Below are 21,862 nucleotides of genomic sequence, written 5' to 3'. Positions count from 1 at the left end.
GGCGGTAAAGGCTCTCCTGTTTTGTTTTACGTGAACGCTGCGCTGAATCTTGTTGCCGTGTTTCGCCTTGTTTTATATAGCGAGAAGTGTCCTTGGAAGTGAAAAAGTTGCACTCGTGTTTGCCCGCCAGCGCAGCCGAGCATGTGCTGCACGTTTGCAAACGGGCGCCCTTCGTCTTGGACTGGCAGGGACCATGGCCTCTTGTCGAACGTAATCGATTCAGTTACTTCGGCGCGATTACCGCTGTGGCGGCAGCCGTTGTATTCGTTTTGTGCTTGTTTCTTGCCTCTCGAGCAAGATGCTGCTAGGGTGTTTATTGACGTTCTGAGTCCAACGTCCGTGGTTGGATTTCTGCTGCAGGCGCAGTGCTTTCATCCATCCTTTTGAAACCTGTGCGTGTCTGTGGGGTTACTGTCAGTAGTAATTGCGCCGGTGTGACTGGAAATAGCTGCCCCATTTTCTGTATCCATTGTACTGTGTTGGACAGTTATAGGCATGTGATTTCCTTTTTTAAATGTGAAGCATTTCTTGGCGAACATTTGCTACTTTGACCGTATCTATCTAGCTGCCTACGACTTTGTGCTCTCATGGTCGTTTCGTTAGCTTGTTACGTACCAAAATTGGCATACTATGACAACATTATATGACGAGCATAAATCATGTCATGACATGAATATCATGACGTGCGTGTAATGTTGGTAATGAAACAGCCGCCTACGTCTGCCCTCGTCGTTTCGTTACCTTGGTAGGTACCAAAATTGATAATTATGACAGGAGTGTATGAGGAACATAAGTGATAGGTCATGACAAAAATGTCATGACATGCGTGTCATGTAGGTCATGAAAATGACCCAGCGAAAAAGTTTAACACTCAAAAACCACGCAAATGGGTTTGGACGTGGGCACTAAGTGGAGGGAGCACTCAAGTACGTTGGTAGAAGTTGTAGTCATGAGCATGACTAATCAAAAATGACAATGAATCAGCGAAAAACGTACAGTACTCAAAAACCACTGAAATTGGTTCGGACGTGGGTACTAAGTGAAGGAAACACTACAGGATGCTGGTAGAAGTACTACTCATGAGCCTGACTCATAAAAAATGACAATAACTCAGCGAAAAAATAATAACACTCAAAAGCCACTGAAATGGGTTCGGACATTGGGTACTAAGGGAAGCAAACACTAAAGGATGCTGATAGAAGTCATAGTCATGAGCATGACTCAGCAAAATGGCAATGACTCAGCGAAAAAATTTTAACACTCAAAAACCACTGGAATGGGTTCCAACATGGGCACTAAGTGAAGGAAACACTAAACGATGATGGCAGAAATCGTAGTCTTGAGCATGACTCAGCAAATACGACATTGACTCAGTGAAAAAAGATTAACACTTAAAAACCACTGGAATGGGTTCGGACGCCGATACAAGTGAAAGAAACATTAAAGGATGATGGTAGAAGCCATAGTCATGAGCATGACTCAGAAAAAAAGTCAATGACTCAGCGAAAAAATCATCAACACTGAAAAACACTGAAATGGGTTCGGACGTGGGTACTAAGTGAAGGAAACACTATAGGATGTTGGTAGAAATCATAGTCAGGAGTATGACTAAGGTTTTCACCCTAAAGCGTCTTAGGCGTAGCTAAAGGGACTCCTGAGGACTCATGACATGCCTGTCATGTTATGACATACCTGTCATGTAGGTCATGAAAGAGCCGCGTACGTCTCGGTGCTCTCATGGTCGTTTTGTTCACTTGGTAGGCTCCCCGCACACTGCTTCGCATAATATCGATTCCCACAGGGCGTGGGATCTGCCGGCGTTTTTATTGCGATAGCAATTATATGGACACTCAAAAGCAGATTTCTGCCGTCGGCGTCGCCGTCGCCGTGAGGTTCCGTATGACGTCAATGGAGATGAAATCGTGGCCGCGCGCCGCCGAACGCTGTATGTGCGAGTGAAAGGGCGCGAGGGACGCGCTCTTTCACGGGGAGTGAACGCACGGCGGAGAACAAACGCGCGTTCTGCGCCGTGCTTCCTTAAGGGCTGCAGAAGTAGGCGTCTCTTTCCTCCTTTACAATCACCATATATGTAGAGCAAACGCGCCTTCTTCCGATGCGCGAGAGGCCGTGGGGGAGGGGGGAAGGGGGAGGGAAGGGAGGCGACGTTTAGCTGCGGCACCAAGTGCCTATTTATATCAGAGGCTCCGGCAACAGTCACCAACGCCGCACGCATTTTGAGCGAACGCGGGCAAAATGCCGACGGCGTCGACAACAGTTCGGCGCGTTGCCGGTGCTGCTGCATGTCCAAGTTTATACAGCTGATAAAGCTAATATCATTACTCCGTATATCTCTCTACAAATTTGCTATCGCAATTGATGCTTCACCTTTCAGGTGAAACTGCGACAACTTTTATTCGATTAACGAATAATCATTCATCATTTTAACCTTTAATCGATTAATCACTTTAGATGCATGATTTTTCATCGATGAATTGAATAATTGAAGTTTTTGCGGGTGATTTTAGCCACCATTTAGAGACAAGTATTTGCCGTGAAACAAATGCGCGTCATGGTGATCTCGCGAAGAAGTGAAAAAAAAACGAAAAAAAAAACGCAGAGAAACAGACAGAGATAGATGGACACACGCACGCACGCACACGCAAACACGTGCAATCAGAACTATAAACATTTCTTTTTATTGGGCGAACTTGTGCCCACAAAATGAAATTTCACTCAAAACACAACGAGAGCGGCGAACACGGTCGGCGATCGTCGAAATCTCATCTGCCGGTCAAGCGTGTCAGTTTTTATACCCGACTCATCGAAGGTTCCGGAATAATCGCTGGCGCCCCCAGGTCTTTCAGAAAGTACTGCACAATTCGCGTCGCGCATACAATCAGATTACACAAGCTTCGGTGACAACAGACAACAGATAAAACCTTTTATAATGTTCGAGTATGTTCCAATCAATCATGCAGGCGCGTTTTGCTCTGAGCGACAACTTATAGTGGGTGAAATGCAGTCCCCAAGAAGAGAATAAATGAGTACACGTGTCAGTATGGTGCGAGCGTCGACCGCGCCGCGTGTCAGAAGCCTTGCAGAGGTAGGGGGCACTTCTGAAGAAAACAGAGCAGCAGAATACATCTGAACAGGAAATTACCCTTCCAGAGTTGGCAATATCGATCAATGATTATTCGATTAATCGATGAACAGTATCCCGCAAAACGTTTATTCTTCATGGACGTCCCCCTATCATTTAGTCGACTTATTCGATTACACGTGTTCGATTATTCGTTTTTGTGAGTTTGATAGGAGTGGCGCGAAAATTTCGTAATCGTACTTGAATGGCGGCGCACGAGCAGTGACTCCGAGCGCGTCCCCAAGGCCGATTCAAAATGGGTCGCGAAGGTTCAGGCGAAATGCGGTTTAGAACCAATTGTCACCGACATCAGCATGGTTGGTTATGGGAGCAGTGATTGAAGCGCGAATATGTGAGGTGGAAAGGAAAAAATGATAGTTTAATTAAAACGAGACACAATTTGATTCATTCAACTAAAATAAAATTCCTAAGCATAGTTATATACGCGTGGCTAGGAAAGAAAAAAAAACGACTGTATTTTACTTTATCATTATCAATAAATACTTCTTTTTCGGTGCCCACTGTAAAAGGGGGCGTGACGCCACTATCACTTGTAACGCATTGCAGCTCTTGAATTGGTGCAGAAAGACGTGCTCGTAAAGTTCACCCAAGGTCGATCCAAATAGGTCGCGAAGCTTCGGGCGAAAAGCGGTTCAGAACGAATTGTCACCGACACCAGCAAGGGTGGTTATGGGAGCAGCGATTGAAGCGCGACTATGTCTGGAGGGAACAAACATTGGGAAAGAAAAAAGCCTTTTCTAATTAAAGCGAGACACAGTTAAATTCATTCAACGAAAATAAAATTCCTAATCAATTTTATATACGCATGACGAGAAAATAACAACTCTATTTTACTTGATCGTTATCGATAAATACCTTTTTGTCGGCACTCACCGTAAGAGCGCCTACCGATTTCGGCGGGTGTTGATGCCGCTATCACTTGCAATGCAATGTAACTCTTGAAGTGGGCAGAAAGGCGCGCTCGTAAAGTTCACTGTTACCATACGCCCCCACCCTCATGTTGCTTTGATTGTCGACGTTTGTCTGAATTTGGTGACGCGAACAGTTTCATTGTTTCTTAACCTGTTCAGTCAAAAGTAGTGAGTGGCGACCGCCAGATAATTGTTTACTTTAGTTGTTTTCGTGGGACAGCGCTGGCCGACGGGCTTGGCGTCTGACGAAAGGACGAGCACTGTACGCTCAAAGCGTTCGTCGGCCTCCAAGGAAAGTATCTTCTGTGCAGCGATGCGATTTCAACACCCGTACGGCTGATTTTTTCCTGCATCGCTTTCTGCGCAGAGATCTCGAAACGCCCATAAGTTGAATGGCGGAGCATTTGAATATACAGCTACAATGGCATTGGCAGGCCTCCGAAAACAAATTTCGCGCCTTTGAGAACAAAATGACGTCACTTCTATTTTTAACGGACATGACGTCAAATTATTTTTCTTCCGCCGGAAGTGTTCTCTCCTCACACAGATGGCGCTAAGCCCCATGAACCGGCGATTAACCGCAATGTTTTGAACGTAAGGGCTTCTATGGAAGCTTCGCTACCAGGTATATTAGGGGCGAAGCTCCTTAGGGTGTGGGTCTGTCCCTCCTCTGTAGTAGTAGTAGTAGTAGTAGTAGTCGTAGTAGGTAGCCACGTCTACTTTTATAAAAAGTAGAAATCCGAAAGTTCTGTCCGTAGCGCGGAATCGAACTAGGGACCCCTCGCTTCCGAACGCGCGGCGCTAACCGCTACGCCACGATGCGCACATGGACACACGCACCACGATGACAATAAATACCCAACATTAACGAAAGACTGCGCGTTTCTAACGCGTTCGTGCTAGCGCGTTACGGCCCGTGTAAGAAGCTCGTGTAAGACGCTGTGGCCTCTCCGCCTTACCCCCGTATTCATAAACGCTGATGGCGTCGGCAAACGCGGTGCACGTTCCGGCATGTGTAAACGGCTGCGTAAGACGCTGTGGCCTCTCCCCCTTACTAGAGAGTACTGAACCTTTCTAAAGCGTTTGTGCTAGCGTCCCCTTAAGCGAGAGATGGTGCAATTATAATGAAGGGCGCTGTTATAAAATCGGAATGACGTCAAATATGGCGCGTGACATTGGTGGAAGTCAATCGTTCGATTTAGTGCGGCGAGACTGGGCGAATTACACGGAAGATTCACGGTTTACCGATGATTCCCTCCGGAGCTGCGCCCACTAATTATCATTCACCCCGTGGATATGCGGTGTTTTTTACCTTAGTTCACCTGTTTCTATACGCGCCCCTCACACGTTGTGTTGCTTTGCTTGTGGACATTCGTCTGAATTTGGTGGCACGGGTGGTTTCATCCTTTCTTAACCTGTCCAGTCAAACGTACAGCGCTAGATAATTGTTTATTTTAGCTGTTTTCGTATGGCTGTGCCGCCAGACAGGCTTGGCGCCTGACGATGCGACCAGCAGTCTACACCCAAAGCTTTCGTCGGCCGTATGTCGACACCCGTATGGCTGACCTTTGGTATATCGCTTTCCATGGTTAAAGATCGAAACGCCCATCGGGTCTAATTGCGGGGCACTTGAAGATACAGCTCTAATGACCGGCCCCCAAACCAAAGCATGCGCTTTCGAGAACAAAATAACGCATTCTGTTGTAACGAATATGGTGCGTCACATTATTTGTTTGTTCAGCCGCCAGTGTTGCCTCGTCACACAGATGGCCCTATGCCCCACGAACCGCCGATTAAAAGCCATGTTTTGAAAGTATGGGCTCCTATTGAAGGTTTGCTACCAAGTATATTTACCTTGCTTCCCCCCCCCCCCCTTTACACACGTCACCATACCGTCCGAAGCCGGAGGCTTGAAATGCCCTCGCAATTCAAGGGATACTATAGCAACCCGGTCGTTGATCGTCGCGCCACTCCCAGTCCACTAAAGACGTGGCAAAGCATTTGCGCCGCTTTGGAGCATGTATTTGACATAGTGATGGAGTTCATGTCCATTCCGACAAATCTATAGCATCCTAGCAACTATTATCGTATGCTGGTTGTGTGGCCATTCAATGAAGGTATCGGTTTCACTTCAACATTCCAGCGAATTGACATTCATTAGCTCTATAGAAAAGAGGATGTGGTTTAAAATCCCAAGCCAGTAACTTTCTTTTGCCCTGTGCATATGGAAATTTCTTGCTTATTTCACTGGACTTCACCTTAACCTTTTGCCATTTTTCTTTTTTCTTGTTTAACTGCACTGTACAGGGGTTAATTAGTGCCATGTATCTTACTTAATTCTGCACTAAGCGCCATTGTATAACATATATTGTTTATCATTTCAAAAGCCGCTAGTGCCAATGATATTTTTAGTCTTAAACAATAATAAATTATGGGGTTTTACGTGCCAGAACCACGATATGATTATGAGGCACGCCGTAGTGGGGAACTCCAGAAATTTGTACCACCTGGGGTTCTTTAACGTGCGCCTAAATCTAAGTACACGGGTGTTTTCGCATTTCGCCCCCATCGAAATGCGGCCGCAGTGGCCGGGATTCGATCCCGCGACCTCGTGCTCAGCAGCCCAACACCATAGCCACTGAGCAACTACGGCGGGTTTGTCTTAAACAAGTTAAAGACTATACTTTTTCAAACGTTTATTCTCTTGTGTATCAAACTTGGTAGCACCTCTCAAACATTAATATGGAGTTCTGCAAAAGTAGTGATGCTGTTTTAACCCTGTTATATATCCCCAACAAGAATTTCGATTAATCTATGGCTCCATGATAAACCATGCATCGAAAGTGATTAATTGAATAAAAGATAAAATGATAAACGATTATTCGTTGATCAAATGAAAAATTATTCAACCATCATTACACCGTGCACATCTGCGCATACTGTCGCCGTCCCCGACGTGCCTCAGCGCTATAAAAGGCCGCTGACATGCCGTGCGCTTGATGTTATAAAAAATTGCAAGAGGGTAAGGCATGTTCACGCTATGCAGAAACACGCCATCGGTATAACACGCAACCGAACGCTTCGCCTGGCATCACAAAAAAAACAAGTTCAATTCGGTGCCTCGCACGAGCATTGTCTCAACGCCGACGGCTACAGCGAGTCTGGCCCCGCCCACAGCTCTCTATAGGTACTGGCGCCACGCAATCTCGCCGATTTTCTAATGCTGGCTCGTGCCAGACGGATTAACCAGCGGCGCCGATGAAAACAAAGATGGCCGTGATAAAAATAAAAAAAGACGCATTGAGCAAGCGCCTAGCTCATTGCGCCTTCCTCATAGTCAAAGGTGACATCAACGTAAGACAGCCTTGTTGGCAGCATTCACCGTGTCCGCGGGGTACCCGAGGTGTCTCGTACCGTAAAAGGAATAGGCAAGCGAGTGCGTGCAGAGAGACCACAGAGTTGGCGTTGAGTTCGCTGAGGCAGGGTCGCATTCATCGGACGATAGTCTAACCAGTCCCCTTCGTATATACAAGGATAGCCAAGGGAGCAGCTCCGCGTCCAGACATGAAGTTTCTGAAATTGGTCGCCGTCTTGGGCTTTATTTGCCTGGCTGTCACCAGGGATGCCGAAGGGGCCTGTGAGTTTTCTGGTTCTATTTATCCCGGCGTTCACAGTCTTTCTTCGTTTTGTTAGGTATTATCAGACTTTTCTTTTTTTTTATCTACAGCTTAACCCTACGGCAGAAATGTTTGTTTCAAGAAAAGAATGGATGTCCCCCTCATGCTGGAATTGCAATAGTGGCTTAGCCAACAAGTCTTCCATAGACCAATGCATTTATCTGACTGTTTGATTTGTTCGTAGCTTGACAGCTCTGAGAATCTTTCTGCCGAGTATCTATCGTTCTTGTGCAAAGCCTGAATGTGATGAATGCCTACTGTAGAAGTTGGAGCAGCAAACTTTGGACACTTAACTGGGTCTTCAAGTGTTGAACATCATGCTCAGTTGAAGCTTAAGCGAAGCATAACCGAGAAATAACATTGGGAGTGAGGCATGAACGCAAAGGTGAAAGCCATCTCTGAGCGAAAGACGTGCTGACTTCACTGCACTCTGAAAGCGGTTTACTCACTAAGTCATTAGAAGGGAGGAAGGAAGGAAAATAAGAGGTGAAAGGTTAAGGTTAAGGCTAAGGTTAAGTAGGTAAAGTGTCCGGTTGGCTACTCTGCACAGGGGGATGGGGTAAGGACAGAAAAGATTAGAAAACAAGAGAAGATTAATAATAAGAAAAAAAAATAAAAAAAGCATCAGTCCGCACAATTCTATAGTTTTTCACGAAGTCCTCTTTCTTTTAAAAAGCGTACTAGTGCTTTTAAAGCAGTTCGTTCCGACGTCGGCTGGGACCAGGGACCAAGAATTCTGGTTTCCGTAAAGGGACGGCTGTCTATCTTGTCGAGCGTGGTTCTGAGGACTTTCCTTTGTACACTAAAACGACGACAATCACACAGAAGATGTGTTATCGTCTCTGCACCCGCAAGTTTCACAATCTGGACTTGTGGCCATTCCGATAACGTAGGAGTACGCGTAGTGAAAGCTACTCCAAGTCTTAGGCGACAAATGAGAGTTACCTCCCGTCGTGGTAAGCCATGTGGAAGGCGGAGCTTCAGATTAGGATCCAGGGAACAGATGCGTTGGTTTTTAAAGTCCGTTAAATTCCAGTAGGCTAACGTAAGCTCGCGAGCAAGCGCATGGAGCTTTCGTGCTGCGTATGCTCTGGACATAGGCATAGCGACGCAATCGGTACTGGTATGTGAAGATTGCGCGGCTGCGTCCGCTAGCTCGTTTCCAAAGATACCACAGTGACTTGGCAGCCATTGAAAGACGATGTCATGTCCTTGGTCAACTGCCTGATGGTAAATTTCGCGTGTGTCTGCGACAAGTCGTTCGTGGGGTCTACGGCGTAGTGCAGAGAGCAAAATCTGGAGGGCGGCCTTGGAATCGCAGAAGATAGACCATTTCTGGGGCGGTTCCTGGTCGATAAATTTCATTGCTGCACACATAGCTGTAAGTTCCACAGCCGTCGTCGATGTCAAGTGCGATGTCCGGAATTTTACTACTGTAGATTTTGCTGGGACAAATACGGCAGCTGCTGAACTGGAGTGCATGACCGACCCATCTGTGTAAACATGTAAGCGGTCACTGTGGACCTCATGTAGTAGCAATAATGCTGCCTGCTTCAATGCTGCTGACGGCATTTGTGCCTTCTTGTTTACGCCTGGAATGGTGAGGCATATTCGATATGAATTCAGAGACAACAGTGGCAACGCAGGCCATGCTGCAGGGACGTAATTCGATGGTAGCGATGCTCAGTGTATAGTCAAGAGACCGCTAAAACTCGTATGCGGCCTAGTTGTTGGCAGGCAAGCAAGATGGTGAAAGGGCGTCCTTGCTGCATGTCGAATGTGCACTCTTACAGCGTCGACTGCAAAGTACGTTGATACAGGGTGGTCACGTGCTATGGCGATTGTGGCCGCTGTGGATGCACACTTAGGGAGGGCGAGGCACGTTCGTTGAAGTTGGGCTTGCATACTACGGAGTGTGCGAAGGCTCGTTTTACTGGTGCTTCCCAGCACGGGTAGGCTGTATCTTAGGAAGCCCATAAATAATGCATGGTACAGCTTAGACATCGACTGCACAGATGCACTCCAAGACTTTCCGCTGACAAATTTAATACGTGTGCTATTGCAGTCAACCTCTTTTTCATAAATGAAATATGTGGCCTCCAAGACAAATTGCGATCGATGATGACTCCGAGGAAGTAGTGTTTTGTTTCGTAAGCAATTACTTGTCCATTTATGCGTATAACATATGGAGTCAATGTTTTGCACGTAAATGCGGCTAATCGGCACTTTTCGGAGGACAATTCTAGGCCTTTCATACGCAGATAAGACGACGTTTGTATGACCACCTTCTGCAGTCTCCCTCGTATCTGCGGACGAGTTACGCCGGCCGCGCAGATGAAGATATCATCTGCATAGATGGATATATGGACTGGCCTTGGCAATGATCCAACAAGGCCTAGCAGTGCTACGTTGAAGAGCGCGAGGCTTAAGACTCCGCCTTGTGGCAAACCTTTGCTGGTGACATGGTGGGATGTCATTCCACCTTCTGTAAGTACGAAGAAGGATATATCCTCCAAATAGCTGTGAATGCAGCGCAGTGCACGGCCACCAATGCCCACATTGATCAAAGCATCGAGGATTGCTTGGTGCGCTACATTATCATATGCGCCTTTCACATCAAGAAACATCGCCACCGTTAAACGTTTCATGCTCTTTTGGTCTTGAATGGATGTTACCAAATCAAGCACGTTATCGACAGATTACCGACCGCGCCGGGATCCCGCCATTGCATTCAGATATACCTCATTATATTCCAAATACCATTCAAGACGCGTCAACACCATCCTTTCCATTAGGTGGTCCAAATTTCCGGAGTCCCCCACTATGGCGTGCCTCATAATCAGAACTGGTTTTGGCACGTAAAACCCTATAATTTAATTTTTCTTCATGCTTTCCATTAGTTTCCCAACGCAACTGGCAAGAGCGATGAGATGGTACGATGCCAAGTCTAATGGAGATTTAGAGCTCTTAAGTAATGGTATTAGGCGGCTGACTTTCCACTCACAAGGAATCAATCCTTCGCGCCAGGATTCGTTGTATCTCTCCAACAGTACGCTGCGGGCTTTGTGGCCAAGTTTTCCAAGTGCCTTCTATGTGACTCCGTCGGGCCCAGGCGATGATGACTTCCTACAAGTCGCCAGCGCAGCTTCGAGCTCCTCCAAAGAGAATAAGAGATCCATGCGAGAGTCCTTGGATGCCGCAACATCACGTGCTAATGATACAGGTCGTGATGGCAAGCCAGCTATACTTGCGCAGAAATCCTCAGCAACGTCGATCTCACGTCGTCTTTGATGCAGGGCAAGAGACTTATAAGGGTGGCGCTGTTGCGGAGACGATTGTAGGCCACGCAGAGTTCTCCATATGTGGGACAGAGGCTTTCGAGGATCCAAGGACTCGCAAAAGGATTTCCACTTCTGAGATTGTAGCGTATCGATGCGGCGCTGGATTTTCTTTTGGATCTGCCTCGCCTCCCTCAGATCATGAATACATTTGGTGCGCCTGTATCTTCCTTCGGCGCGTCGGCGAATCGCTCGAAGCCTTTCCAATTCACCTTCATATTCATTATACTTTGGAGAAGGCCTAAAAGTGAACATAGCCTCTTGCAGTGCATTTCTAATCTGATTCTCCAGAAATAATGGGTGGCCTTCTTGACATTCGTCTTCCATAAGCGATCTGAACTTCGTCCAGTCTGTTCTACAAAGGGCAGTAGATAGACACTTGGCCACTCCCTTGATCTTCAAATAGGTAGGAACGTGATCACTTCCATGGATTTCTATGTCTGAGAACCACTTTATACTGCTTCGAAGACACTGAGAGACGAAAGTCAAGTCCAGACAGCTGCTGTAGGTTAGTCCCCGTAAATATGTGGGGCTGCCATCATTGAGACAACAAAGCTCTTGTTCCGAGGCAAATGCGACTAGTTTTCTTCCCTTGGAGTCAATCTTCACACTCCCCCAGAGCGGGTGGTGTGCGTTAAAATATCCATTAAGGATCCAAGGGCCAGCTGTCGCGCATAACAGAGCACCCAGTCGTTCCGTGTCAAAACGACTGGTTGAAGAAATATATGCAGCGACGAGAGTAAATGTAAGTTTCTTTGTTTTTACAGTTAAACACACGTATTGGTCGTCGTCGTGAGGCACAACTGAATGTAGCACGTAAGTCAGTTCACACCGAACATAAACGACGACCTTGCTGAGGACATTACACGACGCGGATGGGAAAGCTTCATAACCCGATAGCCGGATTGTATTTTGAAGCTTTGGTTCGCAGACAATAATGGGAAACTTGTTCGCAAACATGAAAGGTCGAAAATCCGAAATTCTTGATCTGAGGCCTCGAGCATTCCACTGAAAAAGGGATGCTTCCTTGACATCTTTACGGAATGACAGCGGTGAATGAGCCATGATGCTATTCTAGACTTGCAAGTACTGGATTAATCGCGTCCAGTACCTGTAGTGCGCTGCGAGCATTCGGGGTGTTTAGGTACGTCAGTAACGTACGCATCACATTCATGAGTGACTTCAGCATGGCGATCACTTACAACTCCTGGCCTTCTGCGCGGACGGCTAAGCCATTAGAAACTTATAAAAAGGCCGTTTTTACAAATGCAGAGGGGCCGCTTGCTGCCCGATCATTCGCTCACCCGCAGCTAAGCGTTTACTAACTCCCTCAGTTTGCCGTCGTTCCAAGACTCCGCTAAATTAGTCATTATGGCAACTGGGACTTCATTCATTTTTCTTCTATAGATCTTGACGGACATCGCATTATAATACAGTCTTTGTGATCTAGCCTCACCTCTTTATTTTTTTTCAACTTCACTGCTGCAACTTGACTACTGCTTGAGGAGCGTCAAAATATTTCAGCGTTCATTTCAATTCGCCGCGTCACTAACTTTATAGATTTCTTCTGAGTGAATGTTGTGCCCAAAAGACCCTTTATTTATTTTACAGAGGGCTTCGTAGAATTACGAACTCGGTGCTACCACCCATTCTCTTTTTGCTCAAACGCGATTTTTATTCACCTACGGGAGAAAGTGTTGTTTCGCCTTTTTTAGGTGGATTTTGGAAGAAGCTGGAATTATACGTGCATAAAAAATCGCAATGTCTAGGTATCCAGTTGTAATAATTCGCTTAGCAAGCTTACGAGAATTGCGAAACTGCGTCGGAAAAGTCCTATGACTCGTACTATTCTTCAGATATCCGTTCTTGAAATCTGATAAAAAGCTACATTGCCATTGCAATTAATATCGCCCCAAACTGGTAGAGGGTGGCTTCTGAGAAATGGTCAACTGGAACGCCAATGTATCAGGCAGCACATTTTAACCATTTCAGGTGCCAATAATTTCTGTTCATCAAAATCTTTATTTCAACCCATTTCTCGAATCTTGAGAATAATAAAAACAGTGTAGAGCTGCCGAGTAGATTGATAATTTTAAAGTTTTGAGTGTGTTTTGTAAAGTTTACAGAATGTGGACTCTATTCGAAAACTCGCTGCTCGAATATCAGATACGAGATTGTCAACTATTTTATGTCTAGCGGGCTTGAAACGCACCTATTCAGCCAAGCCAAGCCTTCTTGGCGCTCTTTGGCTATCCCTGGTCCTTGCTCCCTAATAAACCCAATATATTATAATCATCAAGAATGCCAAGCCGTCGACCTTCCAACTCAGTTTTACCACAGCATTTCGCACACATTATTCAATCTTGCAGCACAATTCCAATGAGAAGTGTTCCAAGATGTATGTTATACGTTTTAAATATTACTTTCTTTAATGCTTTTGGTGTTGACACACTAATCTTGTCGTGGAGAATTGTGTACACATAACCTTAAAAGGTTAAGGACGTGATTCTCAGATGTCGTTTATGTCTTGGAGTAGAATTCATTATTGCCTGCTCCTTCTAAAATGGCCAAAAGTCATGAATGTGAACTTTGTGACTGCGAATAAATAACTGGGCACCGTATGTGTGATTGTCCTCCTTTGAGTGGTCCAAGAAAAACATTGTGCACAACGCTCGACAAGCTTGACAACCGTCCCCTTACGGAAAAGATAATTCTTGCACTTTATTCCCAGCCGACATACGCCCGAGTTGCTCTGAAAGTACTAGTGTGTATTGTGAAAGCATCGGGACTGTACGAAAAACTGTAGTCGTTGTCAGTTGGGTTCCTCGCGCTTGTGCAGATGAATTTTGTTCATATGTTCTCTTCTTTTGTCATCTTTTCTGCCCTATTGTCTTGCCCCCTGAGCAGAGTAACCAACGGGACAGTTAATCTGGCTAAATTCTTTGCCTTTCATAACATTTTACAGCTAAGCTGTAAAGGGCTCACCTTTGGATCGGTGTGTCCGGCAATAGAAAAAAACTATCATTGGCAGTGTGCTGTATGTGCGAGTGAAAGCGGGCGAGGGCGAGGGACGCGTGCTTTCACGGGGAGCGAACGCACGGCGGAGAGAGAGAGATTGTGGTTGTAAAGAGGAAGAAGCGCTCGGCGGAGAGCAAACGCGACTTCCCAGTGGAAGGGGAGTGGTGGGCGAGGAGGGCATCGAGGCACCCTAGACTGTTCGTGTGCGTGCGCGCTCTCCCACTGCGGCGCATGCGCGCAGCCCTGCTGGCTTCTGCCGCCGACTCTCTCTGTGCTCTCGCTCACCTCTCTCCTAACAGTGTCGGCAACGGCGTTTAGCCGTTCGTCACGTAGCCAGCGTTTTGACAGTGGTTGTGTGCCATCACACAAACAACACGCAGAACTGTTGTCGACGGCGGCGACGTTTTTCCCGCGTTCGCACCGAACGCGCGCGGCGTTGGTGACGTGTTTATGAAGAATGTACCAACCTTTGCCGTACACACTATGACGGTGTACCGTAGCGACCATAAGGCCATGCTCCCTGTGGTTACTAAATAAATGAAATCCACTGCATCATTTATATTTCCCAATCTTTAATAGTTCAAATAATCAATTACAACATCCCGTCTTAATAGTCATAATTGGAAATACATAATACCCACCATAGTACAGCTTCGCTGGTCTTCCATCTCCACCCCAGTGGAAGGGCTGGCAGATTTTTTTCTCTCTCTTTAAGGACTGAAATCTCTAAAGTGGTGCCAGTCTTATAACTCCTTGGAGGGCGTGCGATTATTCAAAATTTTTTATAGGAGTTAAGTAGTCCGTGGTATCTGACTCGTACTTTCTTCGAGACTTTACTATTAGGAATTGAAAAATATTCTTTCGGTTCGCATGTGAGGAATATTAGCTCTTACTGGTGCCTCGTGAGAGAAAGATCGATACAAGTGAGGACTGTTCCGTGCGATTCTGCTGCAAGAGAGCCGCGGTTACTTCACAGAGGGCCGATTCGTGAATGAACGCATGGGTCACATGACCTCTGCTCAATAACGTCCAGTCATTCAAGAAGAATGTCTCAGATTTAAGCCGCCTATACGCGAATTGGTTGTATCGATTTTGGCGAAGCAACATGTTATTTGACCAGTCTCCTCAAAGTTGTATCCCAAACAAGTATGTTCGTGTGAGGCTCTGGTATCACACTTTTCTCACACTACGCACGCAACGCTTAACTTGAAACTAGTGACTTGCTGTGCCCTTGTTTTGGGGATGTCATTGCCGTAGTGCGCCAGATAATCGAAAGCTTGTAATTTGGTGACTTCCTAGCTGACCGGATTTGCAGTTGCGAACGACATCCTATCCTTGCATCGCACGGTTTAAACAATCCTCATTTCTTTTACGAAATGAATTCCACACAAGCGTCATATCTCACTTTCTTCAAAAATGAGAATATGTGCTAAATTTGATTTTTTTTTTACTCAGAGGTTTAGTAGCAGCGGCCGCCGGTGAATAGGCAGCAGTCACAAGCGTTCGGCTAAGGACAGCAACCGCGAGCTCATGCCGGTGGCGATGCTGCTGAGGCGCAGGCTACTCTTCTTCATTACAATAGCCGTCCGCAGAAAATGGCACCATCCTGGTGGCTTAAGGCGAATGCACTACTAATGGAGACGCGGGCAAGTTCGCGGCCGCGATAGCGTAGGTCTGTCGATGGCGTGAGGGGCTCCAAGAGGCAATTGACGGAGGACGTTTGCTGCAGAACGCGGTAGGGTTCCAGGTATTGACGCGATAGCATTAAAGGCCCCATGTCGCAGAAAAACTGGCGTCAGCGTCTGCGTGAGCGCGCAGGCGTGAGCAAAATTGAATTTTGTTCTTTAACGCCAACCATACCGGGCAAGGCAAGCTGGTCAAGATGCAAGCTGGCGGCATTCCTCAGCATGTCGAGCAGGTTCAGACAGCGGAGTACTTTCGGACGCCTAAGACTTATATGAAAGAATTGTACGAACGTATTAGATGGTTCTCGTCCGTACAGGAGAAAGTACGGAGAAAATCCAGTAGTTGCTTGGGCCGCAGTATTGTGAGCCTACGTTAAGAAAGAGAGAACTTGGTCCCAATGGGAAGGATCAGAGGCGACGTACATTGATAGCATATCACCAAGGGTACGGTTGAAGTGGTGTGTCATGCCTTAGTTTGCGGATCCCACGCTGTACATTAGCGGTGGACGATGCGACATTCGTCGAGGTGTTCCTTCAAAGGATTGGAAAGAAAGGCGCTGCCTCTGACACTCAGAAGTTCGCGAGGGGCACCGTGGTGCAGTACGAAGTGGCGTAAAGAAAACGATGCAACGTCGCAGGCGGTGGCAGTCGGCAGCGCGGCTGTTTCAGCATAGCGGGTCAAGTGATCAACTACCACAATAATCCAGCTGTTCCTTGCTGGAGTAGATGGTAACCCGTCTGTATATATCAATACAAACACTATCAATGGGTCGACTAGGGCAAGGAAGGGTTTGTGACGGGTAGACGTGTCCGGGAGGTAATTTTTGGCGTTGGCATGGAGCACAGGAGCGATTGAACGTTCGCACGTAGTCGTACATGCCGCGCAAATAAAATAGGAGATGTAGTCCAGCGTATGTCTTGAAGAGGCCGCAATGGCGGGAACTGTGGCTCTGCGTGGAAAGTGCCGTATATAAAGTCACGTAGATGGCGGCGTATCACAAAGAAGCCATTTGCGACCGTCAGAAAGATAGTTACGACAATAAAGACGGCCATCGCGAATACAGAAGTGGGTAGACTGGCGGAGAAGAGCGCGAGATGTTGAATTAGGTGGATGGATCAGAAAGGAAGAGGCGGATGATCACTTATCGAGGGATCCTTGCACTGCTCCGCCGACATGTTGCGCAGAACATGTGATGTAAGGGTGGCATCAAGGACGGATAGGCAAGCGCTGTTAGCTGAGACTGGTGAGCGAGAAAGGGCGTCAGCATCCGTGTATTTGCGGCCGCGGAACGGTAAAGGAACGCGAATGTCGTACTCCCGTAGCTTAAGGGCCCAGCGAGCAGGTCGGCCAGATCGGTCCTTAAGGGAGGACCGCCAACAAAGGGCATGGTGGAAAGTGACGACATGGAAAGGGTGCCCATATAAATAATGGCGAAATTTTCCAAGGGCCGAAATAGCGGCTAAACAGGTATTTATTACTAATACCTACATCGCGCCGGTTGGTCATTATCGTAAAGGGTTGATTACAAACATAGTGGTCAAAAAACAGAACGTTGCAGAAAACACCACCAAATCAGTTATATTACGGTACTAAAATTCAATCATCGTGATTAAAGAAGAAGACAACACATCCAATACCAAGCATAAAAATTGTTACCCAATGCTAAAACAGTACACTGGAAGTATTATTTTAGAACAGATTCATGTAGAGTTCTCTATGGCACATAAAAAATTGGGTCGAAGGATTTCGAAAGAATAGATATTCGAATGATTTTTATCGAATATTCGTATGTATATTAATTCGAAAATTTCTCTATTCGAACGGCCTTACATTTCTTCTATAGGCAGACGTGGATTCAGTGCTGCTGGGATCCGGCTTCGCAATTTTAACGTTTGTCCTAAAGGGAATAATTAGAAAGTTAATTAGTCTATCTTTTTAATTCACAACTGGACATTGCGATTTCTCCTGCACGTAATATCTGTTCTTTAGGTAATCCATATGAAGCGGCCGAATTGCGGTACATGCACCCATGCGATGTTTAGCCCATCGTTCCTGTCCGTACATGCTGCTGCGGTTTAGTGGCTATGAAGCTGACGGGCGGAAGTTTTGCACAACCTGTGGGGCAGCCTGGTGGCAAAAGAAAGTTCAGCGGGTATTACACTCTTGTAACACAAGAAGGCGAAAGCCTGACGCACATTAAGTAATACATAAAGTTATACAATCTGGGTTAGACTTCTTTTTAAGGCATATTGTTACTGCATTAAGTTATACAATCGGAGCTAGACTTCTTGCAAGAGTTAACGACCCGCAATAGGATGTATCCCTGTGGCACTAAGGAAACCTCCTAAAGGCCACATATGAACACTTAACGTAGCGCCAAAAGTGCAGCATGTTAGTACACGCACTATATATATAGGCCACACCTTCAGTCAGCGAGATCGCTGCCACGTTACCGCGGAGCTGCCGAGGCTTCAAGGAAGCGTGCTCATCTCGTACACCGGAGGCCCGGGTTCGATTGCCACCGAGACCGAAATTTCCCAGATTTTCTTTTAAAGCCACTAATGAACTTTGTTTACAGGAAGCTGTCTGTGAAATGTGACGTTATTCCGAGCATTTTTTGCGGTGTCGGCGATTTTTCGTTTCGGCTCAGCTTCGCGAAAGTCACCGCCAAGGGCACCACCAACATGGACACCTACGGCTTTCTCTTTAGAAGAATTTGGCTGAGTAGTACAAATTCAACAACAGCCCAAAGAATAACGGAAGCCTCACTTGTTTTGCGCTTAGTTTTAAGATTTCTGCGTCGTCTTTCGGACCCGGAAAGTACTTCTGAGGGGCACACGATCTTGTGTGCTACGGTCTGTGACACAGGTCATGGAAAGAAAACACTCTTGTTTCCAGCAAACCGTGCCGAAGACGGGAGCACCCGAAGACTACGGCGACCAGCGCGCGGTCTCGAAGCGTCGTAACCGCCGTTATGTTATTGTTGCGTGGTGAATTGTCATGAACAAGAGGGTCATAATCCCTATGCGTGGTTCTAACGGTTCCGCTCAAAGCAATACTTAGTGGTTCAGCTCAAAGCAATACTTAGTGGAGCGGCGGAACGTTGGAAAGTGAGTGCCCAATGAAAACTCCGTGGCCATCAAGCGGCGAAACGTACGCGAGCATTGGAACCATCAGACGTGCTGTGCGGATAGAAGTGCGCAGCCACTGTAAACCACAACACCTGCATATCCAGCGGCCGTGCTATAAACACTCACGGAGATAGCTTCACGTATTCTTGCGCCTGCTGCGCCCAGCAACATGCTGCGGGAAGGCTGCTCAGCTGTCCGCGCGGATGCTCCCGATTCGCCTCAGAAGATGCGTTGTGAATAAAGCATTTTGTACAAACCTCGTCAAGGCCAGAGAACACTTTGACCAACGTAGTTTCACGGCTAAAGTAACACAGGGCGACACAACAAAATATCAGTGTACTTACGTGCCCTTTCGAAGCCATGTCTTATTCACGCGAAATTTCGAACTGCCGCTGTGTAATGACATGATTTGATTAGAGAAGACACATGCCAAAACATTACGCGTGCATACCCAAAAAGTATTTGTGCGATTTATTGATTGTGTTGCAGCAGCCAGCGGTCATCGTTCGACTTTTATTCCCTGACATAATTTATTGCCGATCACTTGATCGTTTGGCTCTTCCCAGAGCAAGCAGTTCGTGCATTAATTATTGATAATCCCACGCACATGCCTTAGACAAATTACCTGTATGTCTGCGTCGTAATATATTCGCTGCACTTTCAAGCTGCAGCGTGCCTAAACAATCCTTCGAACGCTTGCACGTCGTAAACGTACTTGGCATCGCAGAGCCTTTTGACTCTCTGAAGTGTACTTGGCCTGAAGAAGTTTTCCGTGTGCGACATTTGTCGGAATCCATAACGCAGCACAAGCGAAACCGGTGGCTCCATTGTACGCCTGTGTTTTCGGCAGCAGACGTCCACCTTTTGTACTACTAGAAACCGAGGGACGCTCAGTAGGGGCGGCATTTTTGCAGCACTATTTGCGCAGCACGTCAGCCAAAGAGGATGGGGCGTCGGCGGCGCGCATTGAAACGGGCATCTTTCCCTTCTTCGCCGTCTCTCCCTGCATGGGAACCGGGAATAAGTGGCGAGACTGTTATTCACGCATTTCGCGACTGCGTCGGTTCTACCCATTCTCTGCCTCCTCCACCCCTCCCCTCTACAGTTCTATCCACGTCCCCTCTAGAGTTGCGCGTCAGTAGGAAAGTAAGCGCTGCAGTTACTGCAATGATTTTGAGGATGGTTACGGATATTTACAGCTGTCAAGAGGCTAATGTGGTGACACTCAGGGAGCTCCAGTGATCATGGTGGACATCCGACACGATGGGAAGGTCCAAACAAGTTTCTCGCGTTAACTTTACTCTCTGCCACGCTCCTGCCATGTATGCACATGCTCCGCCCTCCCCCTCCCCCCGACACGGTGTAATGAAAAAGTACAAGCGCAAAAGTCGAAGGAGAAGGCAAATAAAGCTTCGCTTTGAATTTTGAAAGCCTGCTGACTTGAATACTTGATAGTGGGTGGTGCCCACGAGCATCACAAGCCGTGCGGAGTCAACGAGAAGTTCAAGGAATGCTAGAGCAGAACGAAAAACAATCGGCATAATTTTAGGAGACAAGACCACAGCGGTAATGATTTGCGAGCAAACGGGGGTAGCCGATACTCTAGTTGGCATTAAAAGGAAGAAATAGAACTGGGCAGGTGATGCAATGCGGAGAACCGATAACCGTTGGTCTAATAAATTTCTCAAAACGGTGCTGAACTTCAACGGTGCTGTTATCCTAGTTGGCATTCAAATAGAAATTAATACCATAACAAATAAATATAACATATAATATTGATTCGACGTTGTGGATCCCACACGGGCCCTTTGTTAACAACGAGACGTTTAGCATTGTGAACAAGGGTGCAATAGAGATTACCTTTTATTTTATTTTGTGTGCGTACGTTTTAGTTCAATTTTGTTCTTTCTTCACCATACTGGTTTCCGTTCAACACTGTACTGAGAACAGAATGTCATAATAGCATTGAGCAAATGATCTGTAAGCAGTCAATTTGGAGGCATTAGCATATTCGGTGGTACATAGATGAAGTAGAAAAAAGCAAGAAACAAAGCAAGAAAGAGTAACAGTGCTTCGCATATGACCCATTTAATTTTATTCGCGTCTGCATCAAACTCGCAACTTGTCGTGCTTCAATTAGTGACTTCCTTCGTAGGCATCAGAACGCGGCGATTTTGCCACTCCTCTGGGGCCGAGTGCTGGAGCAACATCGCTTTGTTCTAGAAGAGGGCAGCAAATACTCGAGACTGTCGTATCTGAGCAGTTCATTGCCAGGGTAACTCATTACTGCACGTTAAGATGCTTCGTAATATAACGCTTGATAGGGAAGCACAGAGAAGAAAATTTTGGAGCCGAATAAGCGTGCCCTTAGGCAGATATGAATGACTTCCGTTCGCAACACTTGGAGCAGTGTGTGCGCGAAAAAGATTGCCATTTTTTTAATAACTGCGTGGCCGATTTGCTACATCCGCTGGGCCTTGCTGACCAAAGAAAAAGCGCGAGCCGCGGTGTAGTTGCCCCAAATGTTGTTGGAAGGAAGGCGAAGACGAACGTCGGCAATGACGTGCCACGTAGTCCTGCTGGCGGTCGCTGTATCGTTCTGCGCCGCCGACACACTTAAGAGCTGGGAACTTAGCTCTGCTGTTGTGTTCTGACGGGGGCGTGAAGCATGCTTTGAGAATCGTGTCCTCGTCACTGTGCTCTGTGACGTAAGCGTGTGCACAGGCAAACGCTTTGGCTGATATATTTTTACTGTTCTCAACACTAACTGTTCCCTTGAGCACGAAAGTGCGCAGTCATTGCATTCTGATTGCATTATTTCATGATGCAGAGAGAAAAGTTAACGAAAAGATTTGAAGATAAATTTAAGGGCCGTGCAAGAAATGATGGAACGAAAAACTATACTCGTAATGTTTATTTATTTATTTAGAAATACTGTTAA

General features: G+C 46.6%; 2 protein-coding genes across 4 annotated transcripts in view; both read left to right on the top strand.

Moving 5' to 3' along the window:
* The window catches only part of LOC119453576 (neurofilament heavy polypeptide-like), a 512,698-nt gene that overhangs the window by 426,542 nt on the left and 64,294 nt on the right, over nt 1-21,862 (top strand). The gene's annotated exons all lie outside the window — the stretch shown is intronic.
* The window catches only part of LOC119453577 (tol-Pal system protein TolA-like), a 281,346-nt gene that overhangs the window by 257,404 nt on the left and 2,080 nt on the right, over nt 1-21,862 (top strand). For all 3 annotated transcript variants that reach the window (XM_049668260.1, XM_037715628.2, XM_049668261.1), the window contains one exon: nt 7,494-7,708. In XM_049668260.1, coding sequence (XP_049524217.1) covers nt 7,636-7,708 — 73 coding nt within the window. In that variant the 5' untranslated portion in view covers nt 7,494-7,635. The remainder of the gene's footprint in view (nt 1-7,493; nt 7,709-21,862) is intronic.

The sequence above is a fragment of the Dermacentor silvarum genome, chromosome 5 (genome assembly GCF_013339745.2).
Source record: "Dermacentor silvarum isolate Dsil-2018 chromosome 5, BIME_Dsil_1.4, whole genome shotgun sequence".
In the NCBI taxonomy this organism is placed as follows: domain Eukaryota; kingdom Metazoa; phylum Arthropoda; class Arachnida; order Ixodida; family Ixodidae; genus Dermacentor; species Dermacentor silvarum.
Note: the sequence above shows the minus strand (reverse complement) of the source record. Positions and strands in the feature narration are given on the sequence as shown.